Source organism: Erpetoichthys calabaricus, chromosome 18, assembly GCF_900747795.2.
Source record: "Erpetoichthys calabaricus chromosome 18, fErpCal1.3, whole genome shotgun sequence".
In the NCBI taxonomy this organism is placed as follows: domain Eukaryota; kingdom Metazoa; phylum Chordata; class Cladistia; order Polypteriformes; family Polypteridae; genus Erpetoichthys; species Erpetoichthys calabaricus.
The window spans coordinates 757,861-770,779 of NC_041411.2; the positions used below are offsets into that span (position 1 = coordinate 757,861).

Sequence of the window (12,919 nt, forward strand, 5' to 3'; positions counted from 1 at the left end):
GGCTCTTATAAAAGAGCAAGCAATACCAAAACATCTAAGAAAAACAAATCGGCATTTACTCGTGAGGTATAACACCCTTACGTCAGACATCGCCTCCAACACATGTACATTAGCTAAAACCTTGATAAATGAACCACTTCCCACAAATGGCTGGGGAGTGCGCGAGAGCGACAGTGATGTCTGGAACCGAACACCCACCGCCTCCTCCTCTTCCATTCATTCATTGGTCATTAAGCCACCACATCATCTTATTTCTAGGATTTTTCAAGGTAAACCGTGAAACTAACTTTCTGCTTCTTGAGGCACCACGGATTTGCACAAAACGAGGCACACTCTTCAACTTGCTACTCACTCTTTCGATGTCAAATGCCATGTCGGCCAATGAATGAGCTGTGGCTGAACAGGACAACTGACCGATGAATGAGGGGGAGATGGGTCTTAAACTCAAAGGCTGCTTCGCACTTGCTGTAAGCGTGCTCCCCAGATGTTCTTCAGAAGATTCTGCAGGAATGGTTAATTTAACAATACTTCAACCAAAATACTATACATGTGTCTGAGAAGTTGCCTTACAAGTGAAAGGATTTTTTTTTCCTTTCCACAGACATTATGATCCCGTTGGCTGTTCTTCATCATTGTCTCCATATCAGCAACTTTGTTCTCTCCACAAAAACACTGCATTAAAAACTTTTCGTGACCTTTACTATATTAATAACATGGTTTAAGTAACAGATTTAAAAAACAACGTTCTTTGGGTGAAGTATTCCTTAAATGAGCAGACAAGTCAAAATCACCATGAAGTTGCGCTCTCCTCTCAGGCTGTGTCATGTTACGCTGCTTTTCCAGCAATTTCCCATCATAGCCTTCATTTAATAAATTTTAGTGAGTCGAAGGCAGTCATCGATGCGCTCCTGTGAAGGTCTCGTGTCTAGTCTGACATACCCAGTAACTCAATCCAATTAGTCTATGACTTCCTCCGAGAACAAACAGGTTCAACTTGGTCTTCAGCCATTAGGTTGGGCTCAGTGTGTGAGTACCGACAACTAATAAATGTTCACCCCAAAGTACATTGCAGCAAACAAGAAAAACACAACTCTTGAACCTTGCAAACAGAAGAAAGGGTTAGTCTTTCTGGTGTCTTGTTTTACATTTTAAAACTTAATGGAAAAAAAAGGCTGAGACTGGAGCGGAACTCGCCATACCCATTAGTCCTTTCAGCAGTGCCAACTGCATCAGGCACCATGTTATGAGCCGTTACAAACTGGGCAAGCACAGCTGTGCAGGAAAGTCAGCACTCAGTTGGTCAAAGCAGATATGGACAGCAATGTTCAGTGCTTTAAACTGCCAGTCTGTCGACAAGATCAGTGACTGTGGTTGGCAAATAAGACATACCCCACAAACAGAAGTCACATAATGCGACATCGGCTTTAGCATTCATTGTTAGTAACCGTGTCTGTACTGCCTATTCTGTATAAAATTAAGAGAGCAAGCACTATAAAACAACATTTAAATTACAAACAAAATAAAAGGTATAAATGTAAACCAATGGCACAGAAAACAAATATTAGGTATTTCTTAGAAATATTGGTAGCACAGGTAACTGCACACTTGAAAGGAAAACAGCACACAAACCTACAGACATGGAGATGCCTCAAGACTGAAGTTGGAAACTCCTCCTCAAAAAGAAAAGGTTTGAGAAGTTTAAGGATTCAGTAACTTGAAACAGAGAGTGCCACCTGGCAGGACTCCTTTCTGTGTCCCATTTTCATGTACAGTTTGTCACTGTTGAGGCCACTTTAACTGTAACTGGCAACCAATAAAAACTACAGCGGACAAGCTTTCATTTAAACCTAAACATTAGTAACTCTCGCTGAGTTAACACAGTTCTCCTACTGCATTTCAGAACTTAAATAAGTACAATTGGACACTTTGCCCATTTAAAAGGAGCATCTTGGCCTCACCATCGTAAAACACTGGGTTTGAAACCCCACAAGGTCCTTAAAAGTGATGCAAGGCCCCATGATGCTTTATCTCTAGTTACCTCAGTTTTTCATACGTGTTACAGTAAGCAGACCCCAAAAGTGGGAGTGTGCCCATTGGTGGTCTACTTTCTCATTCAGCTCCCAGGATTCCCGTTCCCCATGACCCTCAACCTGAATAAGAGAGCTCAAAAACTAAAAGATGGATGACAACATGAATTTAAGGCTATGGCGGAAATTATCAATGTAACAATACAAAGTGCTGATCTGCAGATGGTGGACTATTTCTCACTTCAAGAGAACTAGAAGCTCATCAGAGTGCAGGTCTGTAACAGGGTGGGACACACAAGTTGGACACTTAAACAAAATGCCTATTGCAGCAGCACAAAGAGTCCACAGGCAGACATAGAAGCTAATGAGCCTCTGAATGATACGCAATAAAAGACAGCAGCTGCCACTGCCCTTCGAAGCACAAGCCAGACCATCAATGAATAACTTGCATAGTGCAGCACACGAGAAGGCTCAGCCGAAGACACGTTATATAACCAACAGACAGTAGTCTTGACACTGGAGCATGAGTGGGTTAAATAAGTTACTTGGGGTCACAAGAGGATCTGGTTCCAGGTCCTGAAACATCATATTATGCTGCTCTTGCCCAGTCTAAAAAAGCTGTGGAATGGCCCACTCAGCAGTTACCCAGAAGGAAAGGCAGAGGGGCTGGAATGTCCAGTCAAGTTACTTTACAGGCCTCAACATGATGGAAAAGTGGGAACAGGAGTCAGAATGAGCCATTCTATCAGAGCTTCAACTACTTGACAAAAAAACAATCAACTTGTGCCCTTCAGGAAAGGTGTGGCCAAAGCGAGTACGCTCAGATGAAAGAGCTGCTTGTCCAGGTCACGCCACAACTCGGTTTATCTGGAATACACACACATTTCTACATAAAGGAAGGTGTTGAAAGAACGTAACAACCCGAAGTCTCCTACATATGACAGGCCTTTACAGCCCTTTGAGTTGTGAAGTTCTGATACTATTGCGAGTTCCCAGTATTTAAAAGGCTACTTCACCCAAAAATATTTACATTATCCCATGTAGTGATGGGATAGAGAAATATTTAATTTCATGCAGAAATAAAAAAAAAGGTTATGTGGATAAAGAAGAACTGCCTCTCCCCTCATATACTGGTCACGAGTCCTGTCTTCACTTCAGAAGTGCAGGGAATGCGTTCCTGTCTATGATATGCGCTGATTTTATAGGGGTATGTGTTTAACAATGTTTGAGCAAAAAAAATGTCATGTGTTTGGACATTAAGCATACAACTGGATAAGCGACACAATCCCTATGTAAAAAGAGAAATGCATTTTTTCTTTTTTCCCCACAAAAGTTTTTCATATTGTTTGCCACAGTGCAGCAATCCTCAACCACTGGATTCTATTACGGCATAAGATAAGAATATTCCTTTAAACACTTTAGAGCTTAAGCATGGGCATGTAGAGGCTGGCACTGCCATCTCAAAAGGCCTAAACTACACGCTTCATTCCAAAGCAATGCTCTGGTCTTACTGTTAATGTTATTTATCCTCTTCAAGAGCAGTTATTTTGTATTAGGTGCAAATTTACGAACAGCTTATACCAGTGTGCACACACAATAAGACACAAAGACACAACAGAACAAGCAGAAAGTAAGCTGAGCTCAGCAGGCTCCTATCAATTATGGAGAATCCACTGCATCCACTGAACAGGATCATCTCCAGGCAGAAGAGCAGCTTCAGCGACAGACTGCTGTCACCATCCTGCTCCACCACAGATTGAGGAGATCGTTCCTCCCCCAAACTATGCGAGACTCTTTAATTCCACCCGGGGGGGTAAACGTTAACATTTAACATTATACATAGTTATTGTCTGTTTTTCACCTGCATTATTATCTTTCTTTAATTTAATATTATTTATTGTATCAGTATGCTGCTGCTGGAGAATGTGAATTTCCCATTGGGATTAATAAAGTAATAAAGTATCTATCCATCTATCTAGCTAGATGTCTGCTCAGGGATACAGTAAGTGGCACGCTGGACTGTTACACACTCCACATAACTATCATGATGATTAAACAGTTCACAATCCACCAAAATGTCTAACAAGCACATAGATAATGTGTGACGTGGAGTGGCATGCTTCAAAACCACTACTGGAAAATAACACTACAGACTAAAGAAAATTGTATCCTTTAATATCAGGATTACAATATATACAGATAACCTGAGAGGTTACAACAGCACAGGTGCCCCTGAAGATTGTGTACCCCCCCCCTCCATCCCTGTATACCAGTGCAAGGCAGGTATAACAGTCAATAACATTGTATAATGTTACCGTTACTTCAGTAAAAATCATTCAGATTGCCAATGTCACCATCATCACTGGACTAACTACTAACTGAACTGAAACCGCATACAGAATGGAGACGACTCGTCTTCTGTCTGGGTCTGCTACCAATATCATGGTACTCAATACCACCAAAACAGTGGAAATAGTAATAGACTTTTGCAAACAGCAGTTGTGTTCCTGTAGAAATTAGTAATTCTAGCATCATTTTGGTGGAACCCTTCAAATTTTTGGACACACCTTTCCAAAAAACAAAAAAGCTTTCAGCCGAGACATTAAAATATGGCAAAAGTACTTTTATGCCAATTAAATAGCTCCCAGTCCATCATAGTATAGTTCTACAAAGCCATAATAAAAAGTGTGATCCCATAATCCATTCTTGCCTAGTTTAGTTCAGCAAAGGTCCACTCCAAAAATAAATGACATGCTGTTGTGAGGTCTGCTGAGAAAATAAGTGGTTGTGTTTTTCCATGTTGCAGACCTCAAGTGTTATAAACCACAACAGAAGGAGTACCATGTACTCATCTCATCATTTGCTCCAAAAACTTGCCTCTGGTAAACACTTGATGTCAATTTGAAACTAACAGACACCTAAACAGTTCATTTCCGTGAGTATTACACATGGAAAACCTGTGATTTAGCCTATCCACCTCACCTACCTGAGCGTTATTTCATATATTGCATGGCAGGACACACCATACACACAAACTTCCATTTTTCACACATCTGCCTTATAACTGCACTATTCTGAAACAGCTTCTATTGTAGATCTTTTCTGTATGTGATGCTGTGTTGGGTTGTTATAAATGGCTCCAAAGCTAACATGTTACATTTCTGTACAATGAAGCACTGGCAAATCTGCAATTCACTATCACTCAATTTACAAACACTATAGACATCTCTACATCACAAACTTTAATTAACTAAGCAGGAATAATACCACCTGAAAAGGAATTATATCTAAAATGAGGAAGGGTGTGACGCCACTAACTCTGGCGCTGCCTACCGAGAATATTGAGCAATTTTATAAACAGGTAAAGACTAGAACAAAGTATTTGGCGAAATAAAGTTTTACAAGACTTTAATTTTATGTCAAGTCTTTCCGAGGCCAAGATAATGCCGAACTGGTACTTAAGTCAGACAAACAGTTGGCACACAGTATGCCCCAGAAATTTCACGTTTTCTAATATTAGGACCTCCATAGTAAACCCTTCGCCTTTAATTAGCGCTGTCGAACCTTCCAACGGAGGTACATCACAAAACCAAACGCTCCCAACGCCTACGGTGGTTTTCAAACTCTCGGCCATGTGTGGACCCAAAAAGGCCGACTTATAATTAGAAATGACAATACACGTGGTCACCATGGCAATGCGTCAGCTCAGCTCGAAGCCAAACGCCTTTCCGAGGGACTCCATTCCAGGGCGACGTTTTTCCCCCAAACTATTTAAGTTGAGGCCCAAACTTTATTTCCATAATTACGACAAGGCAGAAATGGCTGACTCGACCAGGTCAACGCCGAACCGGGTGCACAAAGCCACAGGTGTCGTACAGGTGAGTGGCCAGAAGCGCCAACCCAGTCCTCCAGCTCCTGCCGTCCCTCGAACGGGAAGTCGAGCCCACGGCCATTCCCAAAATTTGAGCAGATTAATTCCGCCCACTATGTCGAAAAGAAAAACTTAATCCCTGACGAGACTCTCAACTCCTGACATTTCCACGGCCTTGCCCGTCTGCCTCAACTGTTTGCACGACTGGCGGCCCCGGGGTGCGCGGGAGCTCCGGCTACTCTCAGCGGAGCCGGTACCAAAGCGCAGGCCCCGAAGCCGGTGAGCAACAGCGTGTCTCGTCTGGAAGGAAACCACCAGTGAAACAAACGAACGACACCGCAAACCGACCACGTGCGTCCATAACATACGACAGTCCCAGCTGTCCCAGACACAAACACGCGATGAAAGAACGCAAAAACAAGCGAACGCTCACTCACTATTCCTTAATGACCACCATCTTCTCTCCGTCAGCAGCCTCTGCGCTTGCGCTGACGTCAGCCAGCCGTGCCAACAAGCTTCGCCCAGCCGCCCTTCCTTCGGTTCTATTGGTCCGCTTCGGGACATTCGGGAGGTTGCGCGCCAATGAGAGCACCCGAGTGACGTCTTCCCATTGGGTGCGGACGTGAATCGTCACCGGCGTGTTTGCCCCACCCCTCGCCAGACGATCGAGGCGTCGGCCGCACGCTGAGAGTGACGTAAAAGGATGTGTGGCACGCCATTTGGACCCGCGCTTTTTTAGCGCTTATGTTTAAATTGCACTGTCATTTTCATTACTGTAGAAAGTAAGATGGATGGGCACACCTCGGAGGCACAGCTTAGATGTGCTTTACTCCAGAACTAAACAGTTTTTGGGGAAGACGTCAGACCGATTCATTTCTTTAAACGGGCATTTCAAAAGTTTCTCGTTGGTAGATTTCATTGGCTCGTGTGTGGCTGGGTGTATAAGCGCGTTCCATCCAGGGTTGCATTCTGCCTTGCGCCCTATGCGGCCACCCCCCCGATACCCTAAATTGAACTAAGCCGAGTTCAAGTGACATCCCCGACAGCGCAGAACCAGCGCCACCGCCCTATGAAGCAGACGGAATTGAGCATTCGTGGAGCGGCGTTGGAAGGCCCGCCCACGTCAGTTTGTGATTGGCTCTATGTAAATAATGCTTTCCGTGACAGATACGTCAATGTACCCGCCTACCGACGGAGTTTTAAGACGGGAAAAAAATCTTTATTTACATAAGACCGCCCCTGTTAAGAAACGCTCTGATTCATCCAAACGCGGTTAGCGAGATGGGCGTGTCCTCAGGAGTCCGCGCTATTGACTTCAAACACACAGCCGTGAGAAGATGACGGACTGCGAGCACATTGCTTTTAAACTATGAAGCATTTAATTAAGAGTGTAACATTCAGATAAAATGTCCAATTAACGAATTTAATACGTCAACATATAAAAGCCTCCTTCGTGTGACCCTGGAACATGGAGGGATGGATGGATTTTAAAGCCTAAATGTACAGGTTAATCGTGAAGTTTCATTTGAATGTTTTACAGATCTGCCTAAAGGTGTTTCATTTTGCGAAACATTCATGTACTTGAAGCTCTCTACTTGTCCCTGTGTCTCTAAAAAGTGTCCCATTGTAAGGGTGCCCAGTAACAGACTGGTATCCTGTCCAAGTTTTGTTCCTGCCTTGCGATTGGTGCTAGCAACCTTGAATAAGATCAATGTTAAGTCAATGGAAGGTTATATTTAATGTTTTCCGTAACACAGCATTCTCTAAACTTTCATCCATCGTCCAAAACCACTTCATCCTGAATAGGACTGCAGGAAGGGTGGCGCCCACCACAGCAAGCACTGGGTGTGGGGTAGGAAAAATCTGCAGAGAGTCCGTGGGTCCATCACAGGGTGAACACACACCCACACATGCACACACTAAGGGCCAATTCAGGTCTTTGGACTATGGGATGGAATTGGAGAACCTGGAGGAAACCCACACACGCAAGGAGAGAACATGCAAACTCCATGCAGAGTGCACCTGAGATGAGATTCCACTGTGCCACCACAGTGCCCATTCTGTAACCTGCTTAATTCAATTCCAGGGTAAGCCACAGCACTGGGCACAAGGCAGGAATAAAGACCCGGATTGACTGCCTGCCGAGACCACCTATGTATGTACCCACTATCACACAAGATCACTTAAGGGCCAAATAAGCTAAGCTGCGTATGTTTGAGGATGCGGAAGGAAAGCCTATGTAGACAACAGAAGAACATACAACGTCCACACGGATGACCAGGCTTGGGTTTTGAACCCTTGTGCTGGGTCTGAAAGGTGGCAGTGCACATTTTCATGCTTTACTTGCCTCAATCAATAAGGACCTTGTGTCTCTGCAGGACAGCTCACGATCATCTGTTGACAGAGGCTGATAGCCACCTTCCTCCATGTTGGCCCGTGTGTCTAGTGGCAGAGCCCCTTAGTTTTCATGACAGGATAAACGTTGGTCCACCTGGTTTGTTGGGGGGTACCCACTAGTTTTGGAGTCCCTTGACTGAAGGTCCCAATGTGGTCTGCATGAAGGTGCTATCTGATAATATACATCGGGAATTCTGCTTTGCCAATGTAGTACAAGAAAGGAGGACTGATGACAGAAGGTGCGCAATAGAACATCACGCAGGCTTTTATTATGGCTTTTGAAATAATAAAGTGCGACGTCTATACTGTTATGAACCACACATGCATCTCCCTCTGTTCAGGGAGCTGTGAATGAACATCTATAAGACGCTTACAGGGCACAGAATGGAGATCTTTGCAAGTGGCTCTGTCTAAGGATGGTGCTAGAGTCTATCCCAGCTAGCATAGGGCACAAGGCAGGAATGCGTTAACACAAAGAAATGTCTCAAAATTAGAGGGGCCTGAAACAACAAGGAGTGTGTGTGTGATGGCATCTTCTGTGATGTCTTCTTAATAAAATGTATGAAGTGATGGGACCTGACGGACCTGTGCTATTCTTAATGCTTGCTATCTCTTGGCACTTTGGAAACATTGAAGAAATGCAGCAGCTACAGCACTTCTAGTATTTACACCGCTGAAGGGAGCACCATTAAAGGACTCTGAGGTCAGGGCATTTTCATCACTGCTGCCACTTCAAGGATGATGTGTTGCTGGTTTAAATCCCACCTCCTGTTGCTGTTTTCTTCTTGAGCTTCTGCACTTCTAATGAGATCACCTTCTGTTCTCTACAAGTGCTTCTGTATATCTGTGCCTCTTCCAACTTGCAAGGGGGAACACTAATTGAGTGAAGAAAGACTGGCGATGTGTCTCACACATTACATACTGTGGCCACTAGAGGGTACAACTGCAACACTTCCCACAACTACACACAACTACAAAGGCAGCAATCCTGGGTTCAAATCACTCCTTTAATGAAACAAAGGCTCCTTTGTCACACATTTCTTCCACAATATTATGTACTTCTTTCTTTTCCTTCATCTTCTCCATTTCTACCTGGTGAGCTTTATCTCTACTCCACACCCGATTCTGACTCCTCGGGTGATATGGAGGGTTCTCTTTTAAACCCAGCTCAGGAGTGCTGAACCACAGTCTCCAGGAAGCACCTCCTGGTTGGGTACAGTCACCTTGGGGTAGGGGATGCTCCTTCCAGAAGCTCCCCTTGCTGGCAGCCATGGCATGGCAGCAGAACCCCTATGCTGACCTGTAGGCATCCAAATGGTATTCACCAAGAGTGATGCTGCCACCCAGTGTACAGGGGAATGACATGCAGATGGCAGGCTGTCTGTCATTGCTCTTCTCTTTTTGTGGCCTCATGACTGGGAAAGTAAATTCCACCCATTATACAGCTCTTCTATTATCCCGGCTAGGTAAGGGATATCAGTCCACAACTGCTGAGATGCCAGTCCATCTGTTTCTTCCATGATGTCTACTGGCTGAGATAGGGAATACCCTGCCTCTCTCCCAGACCAGTCATTATCTTGGCCTCTCAATCCAGACAAGAGAACAGGGTCTGTCAAACCCAGGATGCCAGTCCATCCGTAACAGTATGTAGGAGGATAAAGGGAGTACGGCCAATTCAGTTTTTGTTTCCAGTTAAGCCCCTAATTATGCTGGTTAGGGTCTTTGGTAAGCACATGTGTGTGTCGGAGGGGTCTGGCTCTGCTTCTTGTCTTGTGCTGCCCCAATGCTGTCCGGACAAGTGAATAAAGTGGTTATTTCTAACTGTCGTTGCTGTGGAATGTGGGATATGGGATGGCTGTGGTTGGATGTTAGACCCTCCACTCCTGTATTCAGAGATCCTCTGATTGCTAAGTGTCGGCATATCAATCTATCAATCAATCAAGAGTTTTATTGTCATACATACACTCTGGCAGCGGCAAAGCCAGGTAATGTGTGTGTGTGTGTGTGTGGGGGGGGGGGGGCTAAGCATTAAGTCATTAAGGAAATAAAAAGGTAGACAAGCATTAAGTCATTTTTTGTGGACCAGAGGTGAGGATGGGGGCTTGGCTCAATTCATTCACGTTCGATGTAAGTTTTGGGGGTTCAATTCAAATGATGGACAATTGATGATTTCATAAGTGTTGGGGGGTCTGGCCACTTACAAATAGCTTTGCCCTGCACTCTATACAATAGCTTAATCACCTCTTAGGTTTCAAGGTAAAATTGAAATGTAATGATTTTGTTTAACTTTTTGAATTACAAATATTATTTACTAATTACATTTTCACTTTTTCTGTTCCCTACTAATTAATAGTGCGTTCTGTTTCTTCAGACCGCTAGGTAATGAGGTTGTAATGGACGATGCCGATCAACCTGCAATCAGGTGGGATTAATGGATGAGCTCAGGAATGGGACAAAAGAGGAGGCCGGCAGGAGTTAAGAGACGATGGGATCAGAGAGACCGAGCGCTCCGCAGACCCCGCTGGTTGGGCGCCTGCCTGCGCCACGTGTTATTTGTAGAGGTGAGCTCTTTAAACTTCGGTTCAAGGTTTTGTTTTTTTATTTATAAATATATTAATGTTTGAATTGAATTCGCAGTTTTGCTTAAGGAGGACTCCGGAGGCAGACGAAAAAGACAACGCTGGATGAATTGAACCGTCCACTCCTTGCATTTTGGAGCGCAATGATGAAACGTGGAGTATCGGTAACGAAAAGTCCCCCGGTACTCCTTCGCCTTAAACGAATGGATTCAAAAGAACGCTGGGCTGATTTTAACGATGCCTGCCGGACACCGTGAATCGACACTTTGGGCTGTGCACATTTATTGCTGGTGAGCCTCCTTTGCCTGAAGTGCGATTTGGAGTTTTACGGACTTGGTTTTTATATAATTGAACTGTGATGTTGATAAACCTGACTATTAATTGTAAATGCCAATTAAGGCAGTTTTTTGGATTTTTCTTGGGATTCCTTTTTCTCGTGCCTTAAAGGACTTACTGTGAAATTCCTTATTTCTCTCCGTATGTGGAGAAATGCCGTCCTCCACCGGCCCAGAATGCACTGGTCTCAAGATTCGCCATCTTGGTGCGGTCGAATTCTTCTTAGCGCCTGTCGGGAGGCGCCAACGCACAAGGCGATGAGGAGGCCGCCGCAAATACGGAAAGGAGCACCGCGGGGAGCGCGCGTCTCTTTTACTAGAAAAGTCTCGAAGGGGGCGCAGGTCTCCACGACTGGGGGCGTGTGGCTCCCACCCCCTCCAAAAATGCCAACGGCCAGTTAACAGTTTATGGACAGACGGTATATTGTCATCTGTAAACAAATCCTGTAACTTTTTTTTTATTCGGTGCTAAACAAGTAGAAATGCTTTATTTTTTTATAAACTGGTGGCGGTCTGTTGAACTCGAGATTTCTGCCAAGTCCTCGTTGCCTTGGCTATGCCGCTTGCACTACTTTATTTTTTTTACTAACTGTATGTATCAGTCTTTGTATCTAATATCTCGTTCGAGGTTTACTAAAACTGTCCAGACGGTCTGTCTTGTTACCTTCTGTGTAACCCCAAGTGTTTGAATTGTGTGAGGTCGTCGGTTTCGTGTAATTCATGTTGAAAGTGCACAGATTATGGAGACTGACTAACCAGGCAGACCCCCTTCAGATTCTTGTGACTATCTAGTGCAGAGAGTTGATTCCTGCAAATGATTTTTATTTTATGTAATTTATGAATGTTTTTTGGCTGTTCATAATGGTGACCACTCTTGAAGTGTTATCTCATGTTACAGTAATCTGTCGGAGTTTTGTAATATGGGGAAGATGCAAGCCTTTGTCCTGACTAGTGCTGGTGCCCCGCTGATTGAAATGGCTCTCCATTGGTGCTACTGATGATGTTGTGCTGCTGGTGCCAGAAGGCTCAGTTCTCGAGCTGATGTGCCTGGCTCAAGCCTGTCAGTGTCACTTAACCTTCTTTCCAAAGCTATCTTGAGGGTTTATTAACTTGTGCTATTTCAGGGTTTTGTACAATGTGAAGTGTGACTGTTGGTTTGTATTGGTCATGTTTCTCAACAGCTGTTCAGGCCTAGACCATTCTCCTCAAACTCCTCTTCATCTGTGTAGCAAAGGATGATCAGCACAACTGTGTGATAGAACATCTGCAGCATCTTGTAGAAGGAGGCTAGCCTTCTCGTGAAGTATAGTCGGCTCTGTCCTCTTCCACAGAGCATCAGTATTGGCAGTTCAGTCAAGCTTCTCATCCAGCTGCACTCCTAGCTCTTTCTAGGTCAGCACACCTGTTACCATTATTCAGAGTTAGTGTCCGTCTGTATACCTGCACTGTTATCGCTCTTTATTTTCTTTAGTATGCTGCTGCAGTATGTGAATTTCCCCTTGGGATTAATAAAGTATCTGTCCAAGCAGTCTACTGCTGTTACAAACTGGTCTCGGCTTTAGTTTAAGCTGCCTTAAATGCTTCCATCTCTTCAACTGACTTGACCCCTTGCCCACCCCATGCTATTGGCATGAGGTGGAAAAGCAGCCCACCATCACAGAAGCGAGATGGCACCTCTTGTCTGTACTTGGTGTCTCTTTATCGTGCACT

At 44.3% G+C, this 12,919-nt stretch overlaps 1 protein-coding gene and 1 long non-coding RNA gene across 2 annotated transcripts in view; one reads left to right on the top strand and one right to left on the bottom strand.

Annotated features, from left to right (window-relative positions):
- The window catches only part of pitpnb (phosphatidylinositol transfer protein, beta), a 95,213-nt gene extending 88,786 nt beyond the window's left edge, over nt 1-6,427 (bottom strand). Inside the window, exon 1 of the mRNA XM_028825177.2 lies at nt 6,336-6,427. Within this exon, the coding sequence (XP_028681010.1) occupies nt 6,336-6,355 (20 nt within the window). The 5' untranslated portion in view covers nt 6,356-6,427. The remainder of the gene's footprint in view (nt 1-6,335) is intronic.
- A 4,234-nt stretch (nt 6,428-10,661) lies between these two features.
- On the top strand, nt 10,662-12,434 carry LOC114669060 (uncharacterized). Its single transcript, XR_003718956.2, has 2 exons — nt 10,662-10,856; nt 10,933-12,434. It is a non-coding gene; the product is annotated as an uncharacterized LOC114669060 (long non-coding RNA).
- Nucleotides 12,435-12,919: the final 485 nt, after the last annotated feature.